The 17,923-nt window shown below is 37.1% G+C and overlaps 1 protein-coding gene across 4 annotated transcripts in view; it reads right to left on the reverse strand.

Annotated features, from left to right (window-relative positions):
- MARCHF10 (membrane associated ring-CH-type finger 10) overlaps positions 1 to 17,923 on the reverse strand; it is a 187,618-nt gene that overhangs the window by 45,380 nt on the left and 124,315 nt on the right. For all 4 annotated transcript variants that reach the window (XM_074224429.1, XM_074224427.1, XM_074224426.1 and 1 more), the window contains one exon: positions 281 to 447. In XM_074224429.1, the coding sequence (XP_074080530.1) occupies positions 281 to 447 (167 nt within the window). The remainder of the gene's footprint in view (positions 1 to 280; positions 448 to 17,923) is intronic.

Raw genomic sequence — 17,923 nt, forward strand, 5'->3', positions numbered from 1 at the left:
ATAAAGATAGATGTTAGCAATACCATTTCATTACAAGACTTTTAAGAATTTCCACTTTTCTCATAACCTTGGTAAAGGAGGTATATATTTGGAATGTTCTGGGGATGGTATTTGGGGTATTCTAGGTAAAGGAAAATAGGACTCTACCATTATTTCCCTAAATTCTTTCAAGGCAAGTAAAAGTAAATTTATTTACAAGACTGTCTACAGGGCAGCATGATGTGCTTTTTTCTGCATTCATCATATGTATATAGAACATTGGTTTCCCTCTCACACCTACCTGATGTAATCTTCACTTTCAGCCACTTTTTCAGACATTCCTGGTGAACAAACTGCAGGCTTCCCACGCAGCCACAGGGCTCCAACAGTGGGTTGGTCAGGGAACCCCCAGCTATCTGACATATGCGGCACAAGTCTCCCTCCTCCTCGGAATCCTCCTCCAGAAGACTAAATGGAAAACAATCCCCATGTGATCAGGCAGCTATAATTTCCCAATTGCCCATCTCCACAAATGCTAGTTCTCTAGGTGTGGATGTTAAAAAAAGGGAAACTTTTTTTTTACTTCTTTCCACCTCATGGTACCCAGTTTCTAGTCTTTACCATTGAAGGCCCAGATTTTGATGTTCTGAATATTGTTTAAGATCCTCAAATGGTCTTCTTTGCAGTTCTAGAGAAATGGAATGCTCAACTTCTGCAGTATGCAGGTGAGAAAACCTCAAGCGTTTTTTGCTTCTTTATTTTAATGTAAAAAGGAAAAATTGAATCTTATGTCATGTGGTGAAGGCATTAAATTGGGAATTACCTATATAAATAAGATTTTAAGATATTAAATATGGGTCTACAAAAGAGAAAACAGGATTGAGGAAGGTAAGGAAAAGGAGACTTATACCCCAAAGAAACAAACTCATGAGATCTGAAAATCACAATTAACTGATAGAGAATCTATCCTGGCAATGTATGTAAATATAATAAGAATATATAATTAGTAGAATCAATAAAAAAGGATCAGATCACAGAATAATTAATTAACTACCTCTTTTTTTTGGAGGAAACTACATGGATTCTGAAAGGGGAAAATTATGCCTTTGAGAGAAGGCAAATATGCATAAGGACAAAACAGGGCTGAATGCATATAGGTTTAAAAAAACTTTGAAAAAAGTTTCATATCAAGGATTCTATATATGGTATACACATGATTTTTAATTCCTGTAGATCAGGGGTTCTTAACTTCTTCTGTGTCATGAATCCCTTTGGTATGCTGATGAAGCGTATAGATGTTTCTCAGATGAATGTTTTTAAATATATAAGATAAAATACATAGGATTACAAAGGAAATCAATATTATGGAAGGCTCACAAATTCATGGATCCCAAGTTAAGAGCCCCTATACAAGACAGTTAAATTTGATCAACTTCTTAGTATTCTTCCAGGGCCATGGGTCATTCCCAGTAGACTCATCTGATGATCTTACTGAAACATGCTCTCAGTGGTAATCATAGATACCTATGTGTGCATAAAGGGCAAGGTTACAAAAAGGCAGCAGCAACATGAGTAATAGTGATTGCTGTAGGAAACTCATTTGGCTCTGCATGTGAACAGAAAAGTGGTGGATGATGTTTCACTGTGAATAAGTACAAGTTAAGTATTGAGAGAAAGTAACTGTAAGATGATGGAGTTATTAGTTGCAATCTAGGGCCAGGCACAGATATATGTTGTAACCCAGGAGACTACCCTATTGCTTTCTTCCCATCTCACCACCCTCGTTCCCTAATATTCTGGACATTATCAGAAAGGGCAGTGTAAACAAATTATTATCCTCCCCTTATATAAATTCATCTTAATTGAAATACTCCAGTGTTTCATCAAGGTATGCAAGGCAACCTTAGGTTGTCAAAAATGACTACCATGCTGGAATGACTTTGAATATGGGTTCTGTAACAGATTGCAAGTTTGTCATCTGAGGATATGAGTTACTATTGAGGAGGCATGAGCTAGAAATCTAGTACCATTTTAAAAAACAAAAGCTCTCACCTTGATGGAGAGTACTCATGTATTTATAAGTAAAGGTGATGAGGGAAACACCTGTAGGGCACTTCTCATGGAACTGGGTTTTAAATGTTGTGGGCCCTTATTGGGAAGATACAAATTTCTAATTAGTTTCCAGGGATTGGTGGGTTTCACTGAAGATAACTGACTATTGGGGGTGGGGATTGAGGTGAAGGAATCTCTTACCTCATTTGTCAGTATGAAAACCTGAAAAAAAGCAAAACAGCTCTTCATCTTCTGGAACTTTGTTCCAAGACTTTCTTCTTGGAATTTGTGCAAGGAGGAGAAAGGATTTCTCTTCTCTTTTCACTCTATACCAATTGGTGACAGGGACTTGCAGGAGAGATACACAGATTTGCTTGGGCAGATCTGAAGCAGGACCTAGAGGTCCTAGCTATATTCTCTTGCTTTCCTGTGAAGCACTACTTTCAGGAAATCCCTATAGCTGACAGACTAAAGAAAGGCATACTTTGACTGGCTGGGCAATAAGTGTTACTTGGTTTATACATATCTGATATGAATATAAAATAAAGGTCAAATTATTCCACAAAGGGGCACTATGAGAGAGAAGGGGAATATAAGTGTAATGGGGTTTTTTTTTGGAGAAAATTTCTATATTTCAAGGTAATTTTTTGTTTGTTTTTGGTTTTTGCAAGGCAGTGGGGTTAAGTGACTTGCCCAAGGTCACACAACTAGGTAATTATTCCATATCTGAGGCTGAATTTGAACTCAGGTACTCCTGACTCCAGGGCCAATGCTCCATCCACTACACCACCTTGCTGCCCCAATAATATATTTATTAATATACCTGTGAGTAGGGATGTTCTATTCTGAGAAGCATGATATTACGGAATCTGCTAACTGCTAAGCAGCCAGCACCCAAATGAGGAATTCAGGAACTCTCAGATTTATCTGATAGCTACCAAAGCTAAAACATTCACTTCTCAGGATAGTCTCTGATTTGTGCTCGGAAGAGGAAAACATAGAGACAGAAGGCAGCCAGAGACTTGAGACCTGCTAAGGTAGATAGAGGTGCCCCTGCTGCAGATTGTTGTGGGGGAGGGAGGAAACAAATCCCTTCTCTCCTTGCCAGAGGTCCAAGGGAGAGGAAATACTAAAGCAGGGGCCAAAAGAGAATGGAGGAAGCATTTCTACAAGAGTCTTCTTATAGATGGGGGAGCAATGTTATTCCAGAAGTCTCACCCTCTGACACTGAATTGCCAGCTATCTTCAGCAAAACCCATCAATAGCTAGGGAGCAATTAGGAGTTTACATATCTCATCAAGGTACCCCCCACAGGGGCCAGAGCTTATGCACCAGGTCCATGGGAGTGGGGAAGGGGGCAGATAGAACACCATCCCAGCAAATTAGGGCTTTCTCTGATTATATCTAAAATTACATGCCCCGGACAATAAATATATAAAATTATGTGCATCTGGAACTGCATGTGCTTTTGACTGTTGCCCCTGAAGAAATATAATAAAACTAGACAAAGGCCACAGAAAGGAAGCTTAAAGGGATTAGCAAAAATAGTTGTAAAAATCAACTCAAGAAACTAAGACTTTTTCCTGAAAATATGAAAATTGAAAGGACCATAAAATCATTAAAGACATGGCCAAGGGGATGACAATAAATTGGCTTAATTGACCTAGTGCTCTACTACCGTGCTATTAGCTGCTTCTGAGAATGTTAACACCTTCAAAAAAGTTTAGAAAATTTAAGAGATGAATTATTATAGGAAACCTAGATGTTGTAGGGTCATCTCTCATTTTTAATTAAATCCTTCTCTCCACTTCTTTCCTCAGCATTGAACCTTCCCTTATAATAAAGAAAAACAGTTAAGCAAAACACTTTTAGTAGCATTAGCAACTCAAAGTTTACACATTATTTCCTGATGATCTCCTATCCCTCTCAGCTAAGAGAAGAGAGATAAGTTTTCATTATTTCTTCTCCAGGATCAGCACTGATTTTCTGCTTCTCAGACTTTGGTTTCCTTTTAATGATATTTCCATGTATATATTGTTATACTCATTATCAATCACATTCTATATGGTTCTGCTTATTTTATTCTGCATCAGTTTATACAAATTGAATTCTTTTTTTATCAGCTACTTCTTACTGCACAAAATTATTCTTCTACATTTACATACAACTATTTACTTGGTTATTTCCCAGGAAATAGGCACAAACTTTATTTCCAATTCTTTGCTACCACAAAAAAAGAGTACTATTGTGACTAATGTGTTCTCTTTGGGCTCTTTCACCTCACTGGGCTACGTACCCAGTAGTGAAATCTCTCCATCAAAGGTGATGACCAGTTTGGTCACTTTTCTGACATAATTTCAATATTTTTTAGAATAGTTAACTACTATCTATTTAACAGCATATTAATGTATGTATCTTGCCACATTCTTCATTTGCATTACTGTAAATTCTGATTGATTAGGAACATATAGTCATCCATAGCATATGATTTTTCTTTTGAAAGCTATTCATTCCTAACTTTGGAGTCTGAACCGATGAGGCCCTTCCATAATACTTTCCTTTTGGATCTTGGCTAAACAGAATACTAAACTAGATGGGGTCATGATACTCTCACACTGAAGATTTATATGCATGTGAGCCTACTTGAGATTAGATGTCAGTAATATATATTCAGTAGTAGTAAATAATATAACCATAAGCCTAAACCCATTTCTTAACCTTGTAATGTTGAAATATTAAGTGAAGATACTGGGTTAAGAAGATTTGTTCTATTTTTCTAACCATCTTTTTTTGGGGGGGGGTTAACTTGCCAATCTCTTATTCAAAAACATTTAAAAAAAAAGAGAAAGTGGGCAACTAGGAGAAGCAGTGGACAGAGCACTGACCCTGGAGTCAGGAGTACCTGCGTTCCAATCTGACCTCAGACACTTAATAATTGCCTAGTTGCATGGCTTTGGGCAAGTCTTAACCCCATTGCCTTGCAAAAAAAAACAAACCCTAAAAAAAAGAGAAAACACTTCTAAATAGTATCAACATCTGAAGCTTAACAGCTAAAATATGTTTAAAGTTATATTACTATTAGCCACAAATCTTATCTCAGCTCAATGGAATCTGAGTCATCTCTCTGAAAATTGTGAAGTGTTTGGTCCCTTCGCAGTCACCTCTTTCTGCATTTCTCCTCCCTGAACCCAGTACTTGTCTGCCCAAGAGATGTTATATCAAAACTACATTCTCTTTTTTCTATACTCATTATAACTGTCATTCCTTTAGTTTCTTGATCTCATCTGTCAAGAAGAAAACATCTTTAAAAACTAATTCATATTGAAATTTCCCATGATAGTAGCTTACTATGTATATTTTAAAAGTAAACATTTGTTATAAACAAAGAATGAATGCTTTGTGGTGAAATTTTTACATGGTTTGGTAGTTGGAGGAGGTATTCTTGAATAGGGGGTGCTTTGAATCTCCTAGGAATGCATATTCTTTCATGTAACCTAATTTAAAGTGGGAAAACAATGCTATTAACCATAATGGTTAATTATCAAAACAGGTGAGAGTTCTGATGAGTGTGGAGAAAGCAAAATGTTGGCATGAACTATTACTGATATTTAGAGACTGACACCCATCAAAACTAACTGAGGCACAAAAGTGAATGTAAATTCTTTTGGGTGACCCCCTTCTTACTCTCCTAGTTTTGGTCCATCAATACTCAATTTCCTTATTCATTTTTTTCAGGCAATGGGGTTAAGTGACTTGCCCAAGGTCACACAGCTAGGCAAATATTAAATGTTTGAGGCCAGATTTGAACTCAGGTACTCCTGACTCCAGGGCTGGTGCTCTATCTACTGCATCACCTAGCAGCCCCCTCAATTTCCTTATTCACAGATAAATGTGATTTTTGTTTGGATATAAATGACTGAGAGATGTATAGAACATAAAGATGAGAGAAAAGTGGAGAGATACTATGTTTTTTTTTTTTTTACTAATTGAAAGTATCGTATAGGTGATGGCTATCTGGGAGGATCTATCTCAGTCCTTTTCCACCATTCTTCCTGTTGGCAGATTTATCATAGCCTTTAGCATTGGAAAATATTCTAGTCAAAAGCATTATTTTTATAGTTATATGCTATCCAATTCCTGAGCTAAATTGGACTTACCATATAGTTATAAGGCTATGTTAAATTATGCCAATTAACTATTTAGTTAATCTAGTTGTTTACAATTTTGCTAAAATAAATATGATCACAAAATTCATATTATTTAAAAACTGTTCTATTTTTAACATTTTTTTAAAGTGAGTTCCAAATTCACTCTCCCTCCCATCCCTCCTCCACTCACTTAGAAGGCAAGTAATATAATATCAATTACATATATGAAATCATGCAAAATGTATTTCTGTATAGTCATATTTTTTTTAAAAGACAGGAAAGATAAAGAAAACATATTTCAATTTGCACTCACAGTTCATTAGTTCTTTCTCTAGAGGTGGATAGCATTATTTCATCATGAGTCTTTTGGCATTGTAGTTATTAAGAGATGCCAAGTGTCTCACAGTTGAGCATCATTACAACATAGCTGTTATTGTGCACAGTGATCTCCTGGCTCTTCTCACATGACTTTGCATCAATTCATATAGGCCTTACCGTGCTTTTCTGAACCCCAACCCATCCCTCATCATTTCACATGGCACAATAATACCCCATCACAATCATATGCCATCTTTTCAATTATATAAGATCCCTTCAATTTCAAATTCTTTGTCACCACAAAAAGATCTGCTATATTGTTGAACATAACTGTAATATTCCTTCTTTCATCTCAATGAGGTACAGATTTCATAGTAGTATTGCTGGATCAAAAGGTATGCATAGTTATATAGCCCTTCAGGCATAGTTCCAAGTTGTTCTCCAGAATAGCTGGACCAGTTCACTACATCACCAGTGGTTCATTAGTGTACGTTTCCCCCCTTATCCCTTTCCTCTAGCATTTGTCATTTCTGATAGGTGTGAGGTGATATTTCAGACTTTTCATTTGTCATACTTTAATCAATAATGATCTAGAGGATTTTTTATAGAACCTATAAGTAGCAGCTTTAAATTTCTACTTCTGAAAAACGGCCTGTTTTTATATCATTTGACTATTTATCAACTGGGGAATGTCTCTTTATTTTTATAAATTCAACTCAGAATACATTTGGGTCTCTAATAGAGAAACTTGCTGCAAAGTTTTTGATAATAATTTATTGTCTATGGTTGTTTTTTTAATAAAATTTTTTCCTGATTATACATCTAAATTTGGTCTATTTTTGCTCTTTGTCTGAGATCATGATTATTACCTCTGCCTTTTTTTAGTTCAACTGAAGCATATTAGATTCTGTTCCAGCTCTCCATTTAATTGTGTATGACTTTCTGTTTTGCCTATGTCTCTTATAAACAACATATTGTTGAATTCTGATTTTCATTCCATTCTGCTAGTTGCTTTTTTTTTTTCTGGTTGAGCTTATCATCCCATTTATACTCATAGTTATGATTACTGTGTATTTCCCTGCATCCCATTTTCTTCTGTTTCTTCTTCTCTGTTTTTATCTTGTCCCTCCTCAAAAGCCTATTTTGCTTCTAACCATTTACTTCTTTAATCTGCCCTCCTTTTTATCCACCCCAGACTTTACTTTAACCCTATTCCTTCCTAAATGGGTAAATTACATTTCTATTCACAACTGAGTATGTATGTATGTATGTGTGTATATATACACACACACACACACTGACATATATGATGAGGTTCAAGCATTGTTTATCCTCTCATTTTTCCTTCCACTGTAAAAACTCTTCCTTGTATGTAGCTTTTTTTGTGAGAAAATTTTCCCCATTCTATCTCTCCCTTCTCCCAGTGTACCCTTTTTTGTTACCCCTTCATTTTTTATCTTTTGGAGATCATTCCAATATGATCAACTCATATGTATACCAATTTTCTATGTAATTTTTTTCACTCCTTTAACATGAAGTTGCTAAATTTTGTGTGACCCTAACTATGGCTCCATGATATAAGAATTGTTTCTTTCCGGCTGCTTGAAGTATTTTCTCTTTGATTTGGAGCTCTGAAAGTTGGCCAAAATATTCCTGAATTCACATTTTAAAAGGAGAATTCCAGAATGACAAAGCATGCTCAATTCACAGTAAAAAGAAAGCATAAGAAAAATGCATACTATAACTTCCAGAAGAAACCTGAGTAAAAAGTTATATATAAACTGAATTTCACTTCATTACGACAAAAATGTTAGAAATTCACATCAAATAAATGTTTAAATAGATTAAAAGAAAATAATCACCCATAAAAAATAGCAGAGAGACTGACTAAATGAGTAAATGATGAAATCCTTTTAAATTACAATGAACAAATACTATTTTAGTGAGAAAATCACAGTTCAACATACCAGAAGAAGAAATTAATTCTGTTTTAACCACAACTAGAACTACAGTAAAAGAAAAATGGAATGACCGCAAGAAAGTGGTAGGAAAAGTCCAAATAAAAAAGAACAAAGAGAGAAAATAAAAAATTATAGTTTTTTTTTTGTAAGGCAATGGGGTTAAGTGGATTGCCCAAGTCCACAAATCAAGGTAATTATTATGTGTCTGAGGCTGGATTTGAACTCAGGTACTACTAACTCCAGGGCCAGTGCTCTATGCACTGCGCCACCTAGCGGTCCCTAAATAATAGCCCTTAATGAAAAACTCAAAAGAAAAATTGATCATAAAGGATGAAAGCTGAAAAATAACACCAAAACAATGAACACCTTGGGTGGAGCCAAGATGGAGACAAGAATGGATCCTGTTTTGGGAGCTCTCTCATAAAACTCATTAGCTAAGGACTCTAACTAAATTTTTGAGAGACAGAACCCACAGAGGGACCCAGTGAGGCATTTCTCCTACTGGAAAAGAACAGAAAGGTTCTGCTGCCTGGGGTTGGAGGGGCAGCCCGCCAGAGGGGTGGGCCACCAGATGGGTGGCCCAGAGCAAAAGAACTTCAGCCTCCCGGAGGCAGCCCCAGGGCGCTGGAAGCCACGGCTCACAGCAGCAGGGGAGTTTCCTGAGCTATGCCCTGGAGGAGCACTGGGCACAAATTGGGGGAACAGTGGGGGACCTCTGCCAGAGTGAGCAAGTGAAACCCAGCCCTCAGGGCACACAGAGAGCCATGTAGACAGCACAGCCAAGTTCCAGGAAACATAAGCAGGAGCCCCCAGGGCATGAGCCCATTGAACCTAGGGAGGGGAGTGAAGAGAGAGAGAGACAGCTGAGCTCTGTCCTCTGCCCTTGGAACAGGACTCTGGGGCTCTGACCACATTCAGATCCTGATTGCAGTCTAGGCCCCCCATAGAACAGCAGGGCCCCCCACCCCACCTCAGCCCCGTGGCAGGGGGGGGCACATATGGTCATTCACAGACCAGGAGGGAGGACAGAACCTCACACACTGAGACCCTTGTGGGAGTGTCCCAAAAGCTCAGGAAGCACCCCAAAACCAGGCCCAGGATGGGAAAATGAGCAAGCAGAGAAACAAGAGGAACACCATTTGGAAATATTTTGCATATGAGCCCAAGAAGGATCAAAATACTCAGTCTGAAGATGAGGAAGCACAAGCTCCTGCATCTAAAGACTCCAAGAAAAACAGAAATTGGGCTCAGGCTATTACAGAGCTCAAAAAAGACTTGGAAAATCAAATGAGGGAGTTGGAAGAAAAACTGGGAAAAGAAAGGAGAGAGATGCAGGAAAAACATGAAAATGAAGTCAGCAGCTTAGTCAAGGAAATCTAAAAAAATGCTGAAGAAAATAGCATGCTAAAAACCAGCTTAGGTCAAATGGATAAAACAGTTCAAAGAGTTATTGAGGAGAAGAATGCTTTAAAAAGCAAAATTGGCCAGATGGAAAAAGAGATAAGAAAACTCTCTGAGGAGGACAAATCCTTCAGACAAAGAATAGAATTCAGGGAGATTGATGAATTTACCAGAAATTAGGACTCAATACTTCAAAACCAAAAAAATGAAAAATTAGAAGAAAATGTGAAATATCTCATTGAAAAAACAACTGATATGGAAAACAAACTTAGGAAAGATAATTTAAAAATTATTGGAATACCTGAAAGTCATGATCAGGAAAAGAGACTTGACATCATTTTCAAAGAATTACTACAGGAAAATTGCCCTGATATTCTAGAAGCAGAGGGTAAAATAGAAATGGAGAGAACCCACAGATCCCCCTGAGAAAGAGATCCCAAAAAACCAACCCCTAGGGGGCGGCTAGGTGGCATAGTGGATAAAGCACTGGCCCTAAAACCAGGAGTACCTGGGTTCAAATCCGGTCTTAGACACTTAATAATTACCTAGCTGTGTGGCCTTGGGCAAGCCACTTAACCCCCTTTGCCTTACAAAAAACCTAAAAAAAATGAAAAAACCCCCCAACCCCTTGGAATATTATAGCCAAATTCCAGAACTCCCAATTCAAAGAGAAAATATTACAAGCAGCCAGAAGGACATAGTTCAAATATCATGGAGCTACAGTCAGGATCACACAGGACTTAGCAGCAACTACATTAAAAGCTCATGGGGGGGCAGCTAGGTGGTGCAGTGGATAAAGCACCAGCTCTGGAGTCAGGAGTACCTGGGTTCAAATCCAGTCTCAGACACTTAATAATTACCTAGCTGTGTGGACTTGGGCAAGCCACTTAATCCAATTTGCCTTGCAAAAACCTAAAAAAAGCTTGTAGGGCTTGGAATATAATATACCAGAAGGCAAAAGAGCTTAGAATACAACTGAGAATTAACTACCCAGCAAGGCCTGAATGTCCTCTTCCAAGGAAAAAGATGGACTTTCAATGAACCAGGAGAATTTCAAATGTTCCTGTTGAATGGCCAGAGCTAAACAGAAGGTTTGATCTTCAGATACAGGAGTCAGAGAGTGGAGGAGAAGGGGAAAATATGAGGGACTTAATGATGATGAACTGCATGTATTCTTGCATAGAAAAATGACACTGATAATACTCATATGAACCTTCTCAGTTAATAGAGCAGATAGAGGGAACTTTTATAGTTGAAGTACAGGAGAAAGCTGAATTCGAAGATAAAATATGGTGTAAAAATATAGTCAATAGAAAAAAGGGAAATGTAATGGGAGAAAGAAAAAGGAGAGGGGGAATAGGCCAAGATATTTCATGTAATAAGATTTTTCTTTATTACAATGAGCTATTGCAATGATATGGGAGGGAATCTTCGCTCTCATCAGAGGTGGCTAGGAGAGGAAACAGCATATATACTCAATGGGGTATAGGTATCTGGACTAAGAAGGAGGTTGGGGGGGACAGGGGGAAGGGGGGTGATGTGAGTGATGGAGGAGAGGATGGACCATGGGGGGAGAGTGGTCAGATATAACACATTTTCTTTTTTACTTCTTGCAAGGGGCTGGGATTGGAAGGCCTGCCCAGGACCATGGGGCCAGGTGGATTCTGGGCCTAAGGGATGGTATGGGGGCTCGGGGCCTCTTGGCCCCAGGACCAGGGATCTGTCTGCTGCGCCACTCAGCTACCCTACAGCAGAATCAGAGTGAAAGGAGAGAGAAAATATAGTACATGGTAGTGGAGAAATAAGAAAGGAGGGAGTTGTGATCAGCAATGGCAACGGTGGAAAAATATGGAAGCAACTTTTGTGATGGACTTATCATAAAGAATGAGATCCACCCATGACAGAGTTGTTGGTGTTGGAACAAAGACTGAAGCACATTTCTTGTTATTATTATTTGGGGGAGGGTGCAGGGCAAGTGGGGCTGGGTGGCCTGCCTGGGGCCACATAGCAGGGTGATCTTTGTGTGTCTGGGGCTGGATTTGGACCCAGGCGCTCCTGGTTCAAGGGCCAATGCTCTTTCCACCACCCAGACACCCTACTATTATTACTATTTTATTTTATTTTGGGTTTGTTTTTTTTTTTTTTTGCAGGCCAGTGGGGTTCCAGTGGCTTGCATGTCATACGTCTGGGTGATTGTTGGGTGTACGGGGCTGGATGTGGGCTCAGGTGCACGTGGCTCCAGGGCTGGTGCTCCGTCCATTGCACCACCTGGCCATACCTACAATTATTTTTTTAATTTTAATTTTTTTCTCTCTCCTTTACCTTATTGCTCAAGTGAGTCTATATTTATGGGGAAGGGGTATTTTGTTTACTCTTAAGCAAGAATATTTTATTAATGTATAAAAAACATAATTTGTACAAAATGAGAATAAATATAAATAATAAATAAAAAATGATGAACACCTTGAAACAAATAGAGAAGAGAGTCCAAAGTTTAGTAAGAGAAGAAAAGATTATTAACAAAATTGAAAGCTAAGAAAACTGAAAGTAAATACGTAATTTACAACAAAAGCTACAAAAAGCAACAAGCCAAAGAAGACAGTTTAAAGAGAATCTATAAGAATCATTGACTTCCTAGAGAAAAACAAATCACAAATCATATTTCAGTAAATCATAAAAGAAAACTTCCCAAAGGGGCAAATTAAGATCAGATGAATCCTAAGTGCACTACAGGAGACGAATCCCCAATTTAACTCATAAATGAACTATCAGGTCAAAGAAAAAAATATTACAAGTAGCCAGAAGAAGGCAGAATAGGCAACAAGTAATTCTTGCAAGAATTACCTAGCACTACTCATTGTTAATTAGAAATTAAATAAGAAGTTGGAGTATTTCATGGAAAAAAAGGAAAATTCTGCATAAAAATATGTAAAATATAGAATTAAAAAAAACTTAAGTGTTGTAAGAATGGTAATTCACAGGTTCATATAGATTATTTTTTGCATTCAATTGTGTATTTGGAAGTTACCCTTTTTTTGGCATTTTAAATTCAGAGTAAAAATTTTTTTAAAAGATCAAATATCAGCTTAGAGCAATTGACTAGAATGTAAAGTATAGTGTTTGAAAGGAAGTAATGGAAAGGTTGGTTTGAGCTAATCTGTGAAGGATCTGAAATGTCAAAGAAGATCTGCATTTGATCCTAAAAGCAATAGGGAGATACAGGAGTCTAGTAAGCAGGAAAGTACTTTTTATTCCTATGCTTAAGGAATAAAGCTTTAGAACTATTGCAATAGAACTCTATTTTTCTGTGTTTTTATAAAACGTGATGATGCTAGGGTTAAAAATTCATAAACAAATGTATAAAAATGGAAATATTGCATGTATTATTTATAGAACATAATATGACAAAAAGTTAATTATGACCAAAGGACACAATCTTAAATGGAGACAAAATAATGTTATTCTAATTAATGAGTGAATCAAAGAACAAAGCACAGAAACAATAATTACATTAAAGAAAAGGATAATATAATGAAGCAACATCTCAAAATTTGCATGGTGTGACAGTCTTTAAAGGAAAAATTTTCTCTTTGAATTACTTATATTGACTGGATAAATGTGCTCACTATTTCAAATTTTTAGAAAAAGCAATAAATTGTTCATCTTTGGGTGACTAAAAGAGAAGAAAATTTGAAAACCAAAGAAGAGATAGTCAAAATATACAAAATTAGATTTTTTTAAAGAACAAAAAAATTAATAAAACATTAGCTAATTTCATTTTTTTAGAGAGGGAAAAACCCAATTATCAAAAGGGAAAGAAAGAATTCACAAGTAAAAGGAAACAAATAAAATTGCTGGAAACTATTACATCCAATTATATGTCAAGAAACTGAAAACTTAAATGAAATGACTATTTATAAGAATCTAAAATGGTCAGATTAACAGAAAAGGACAAAGAAAATCTAAAGAACTTCTCTTCAAAAGAAACAGAGCAGAGATAAATGAACCCCAAAGAGAAAGGGAAAAAAAACCCCTAGGGTACAAATGAATGTATTATTTAATCTGCCAAATATTTGAAGAATTACTCTTTATTATATAATGTAATCTCAAAAATAAGGAAACACTTTGCCAGATTTTTACCATGATTTAAATATAGTCCTGAGGGGTGGCTAGGTGGCACAGTGGATAGAGCACTGGCCCTGGAGTCAGGAATACCTGGGTTCAACCCGGCCTCAGACACTTAATAATTACCTAGCTATGGGACCTTGGGCAAGCCACTTAACCCCACTTGCCTTGCAAAAACCTAAATATATATATAGTCCTGATACTCAACCCAAGAAAAGGAAAAGAAAAACCCAATTAGTAATATGCTAGGTATTGTGTTAGGTACTGGGAATACAGGAGTAAAGACTAAATAGTTCCTACACTCAAAGTATATGAATTCAATTAAGGGTTGGGGGTAAGGGGAAGACAGCATGTACATATCTAAGTGTATAATTTTTTCTTTTTAGGTTTTTGCAAGGCAGTGGGGTTAAGTGACTTGCCCAAGGCTACACATTTAGGTAATTATCAAGTACCTGAGGTCACATTTGAACTCAGGTACTCCTGACTCCAGGGCCAGTGCTCTATCCACTGTGCCACCTAGCTGCCCCCTAAAAATATTTTTAAAATGAATACAAAATGAATACAAAATGAATTTTGAAATAAAGATTCTAAGAGGAAGAAGTGTTGAAGCTGTGCATTACAGTCATGAGAGACAGGTAGAGTAAAGATGTAGATGGCTAAAGATTAGTTTAACAGGATCATAGGATAAGAGGAAAAGAATAATATAGAAACTAAAAGGTAGATTAGAATTTCAAATTGTGAAGCAACTTTAAAATTCAAACAAAGAAGGTAGAATCAGCCCCAAATTAAGTAAGATAATTAAGAACTTCAATAGAGTATCAAGTTAAAAAATAAATTCATGCAAATTATCAGTTTCCCTCTATATTTCTTTAAAAATAGAGGGGGAAAGGAGTGGCTAGGTGGCGCAGTGAAGAGAGCACCGGCCCTGGAGTCAAGAGTACCTGAGTTCAAATCTGGCCTCAGACACTTAATAATTACCTAGCTGTGTGGCCTTGGGCAAGCCACTTAACCCCATTTGCCTTACAAAAACCTAGGGAAAAAACATAGGGGGAAAGATAAAACGACATTCCATGTAAAATAAGCTAGATTAAATATTTGTGAAATGACCTACCAAGACACATATAAGTCTTTTAAAAATAATGCTACTACAAAATAATTATCCCTAAAATAAAAGATTATCCTATTAATTAAAGAGATATTCATTATCTATGCTTGGACCTCATCAATATAATAAAAATGATGTTACTACTCAATACTCTACATATTTAGTACTATACCAATTAAATTAAAAAGAGAATTAGACAAAATAATATTTAGAAGATTCATTTGGGGAAAAAATGAAAAAAAAAGGAGTAAAAAAGGGTGGTTTTGTACTACCAGATGTCAAACTATAGAGAAGTTCTATCAGAACCACCTGGCACAAGCTAAAGAATGCTAAACTTGAATAGCTGAATAGATGAACAAAACCCCACAATAAAATGCACACAGGATTAGTATTAGATTAGTCAAAGAATAAATTATATTTAATAAGAATAGGTTGAGAAAACTGGGAAGTAGTCTGTTCATAACAGGTTTAGCTCAGTATCTCAAATTTCATAGTAAATTAAATAACAAATAAACAACTGAAATCTAAAATGTCATGCTATAACAAAATTAGAGAAGAATAAAAAGTTATGACTCTTATAATTACGGTTTATGGGAGAACTCACAGCAAGACTTGGAGAAGAAAAAGTTCAGAGGGAGTTTTGAGAATAAAAATTTAAAAGCTTTTACAGTAATAAAATCAGAATAAAAATAAATTTAGGAAAAAACTATTGAATATTTGATAAAAACTGGACCATAATTAACATAGGTCCTTAAAAACCATGCCACAAGTAGTCTAAGCTGAACATTTTTAATTTATTTTTTATTCTCATTTTGTACAAATGTTTTTTTACATTAATAAAATATTCTTGTTTACAAGTAAACAAAATACCCCTCCCCCCATGAATATAGATAGACTTGCTTGGGCGAAAAAAGTAAAGGGGAGAGAAAAAAATTAAAATTAAAAAAATAATAGTAATAATTGTAGGTATGGTCAAGGTGACGCAATGGACAAAGCACCAGCCCTGGAGCCACGAGCATCCAAGTCCATATCCAGCCTTATAAACCCAACAATCACCCAGCCATATGACATGCAAGCCACCCCAACCCCACTGCCCTCCAAAAACCAAAAAGAAGGAAAAAAAAAGACCCAAAATAAAATAAAATAGTAATAATAGTAGGGGTGGCTGGGTGGCAGACAGAGCATTGGCCCTTGAGCCAGGAGCGCCTGGGTCCAAATCCAGCCCCAGACACACAAAGATCACCCTGCTATGTGGCCCCAGGCAGGCCACCCAGCCCCACTTGCCCTGCACCCTCCCCCAAATAATAATAACAAGAAATGTGCTTCAGTCTTTGTTCCAACACCAACAACTCTGTCATGGGTGGATCTCATTCTTTATGATAAGTCCATCACAAAAGTTGCTTCCATATTTTTCCACCGTTGCCATTGCTGATCACAACTCCCTCCTTTCTTATTTCTCCACTACCATGTACTATATTTTCTCTCTCCTTTCACTCTGATTCTGCTGTAGGGTAGCTGAGTGGCGCAGCAGACAGATCCCTGGTCCTGGGGCCAAGAGGCCCCGAGCCCCCATACCATCCCTTAGGCCCAGAATCCACCTGGCCCCATGGTCCTGGGCAGGCCTTCCAATCCCAGCCCCTTGCAAGAAGTAAAAAAGAAAATGTGTTATATCTGACCACTCTCCCCCCATGGTCCATCCTCTCCTCCTTTATTCACATCCCCACCCCTTCCCCTTGCTTCCCCCTACTTCTTACTCCAGATGTCTATACCCCATTGAGTATATTTGCTGTTTCCTCTCCTAGCCATCTCTGATGAGAGCAAAGGTTCCCTCATTCCCCCTTGCCTCCCCCTTCCATATCATTGCAATAGCTCATTGTAACAAAAAAAATCTTATTATGTGAAATATCTTGGACTATTCCCCCTCTCCTTTTTCTTTCTCCCATTCCATTTCCCTTTTTTTCTATTGACTCCATTTTTACACCATATTTTATCTTCGAATTCAGCTTTCTTCTGTGCTTCAACTATAAAAGCTCTCTCTACCTGCTCCATTAACTGAGAAGGTTCATATGAATATTATTGGTATCATTTTTCTATAATGCAGTTCATCCTCATTAAGTCCCTCATATTTTCCCTCCTCTCCTCCACTCTCTATGCTTCACCTGAGTCCTGTATCTGAAGATCAAACCTTCTGTTCAGCTCTGGCCATTCCAAAAGGAACATTTGAAATTCCCCTGGTTCATTGAAAGTCCATCTTTTTTCCCTGGAAGATGACATTCAGCCTTGCTGGGTAGTTTATTCTTGGCTGCATTCTAAGCTCTTTTGCCTTCCGGTATATTGTATTCCAAGCCCTATAAGCTTCCAATGTAGTTGCTGCTAAGTCCTGTGTGATCCTGACTGCAGCTCCACGATATTTGAACTATGTCTTTCTGGCTGCTTGTAATATTTTCTCTTTGACTTGGGAGTTCTGGAACTCGGCTATAATATTCCTAGGGGTTGGTTTTTTTGGGATATCTTTCTCGGGGGGATCGGTGGACTCTCTCCATTTCTATTTTACCCTCTGCTTCTAGGATATCAGGGCAATTTTCCTGTAGTAATTCTTTGAAAATGATGTCAAGGCTCTTTTCCTGATCATGACTTTCAGGTATTCCAGTAATCTTTAAATTATCTTTCCTAAGTCTGTTTTCCATATCAGTTGTTTTTTCAATGAGGTATTTCACATTTTCTTCTAATTTTTCATTTTTTTGGTTTTGAAGTATTGAGTCCTGATTTCTGGTAAATTCATCAATCTCCCTGAATTCTATTCTTTGTCTGAAGGATTTGTTCTCTTCAGAGAG

Source organism: Macrotis lagotis, chromosome 2 (assembly GCF_037893015.1).
Source record: "Macrotis lagotis isolate mMagLag1 chromosome 2, bilby.v1.9.chrom.fasta, whole genome shotgun sequence".
NCBI lineage: Eukaryota > Metazoa > Chordata > Mammalia > Peramelemorphia > Peramelidae > Macrotis > Macrotis lagotis.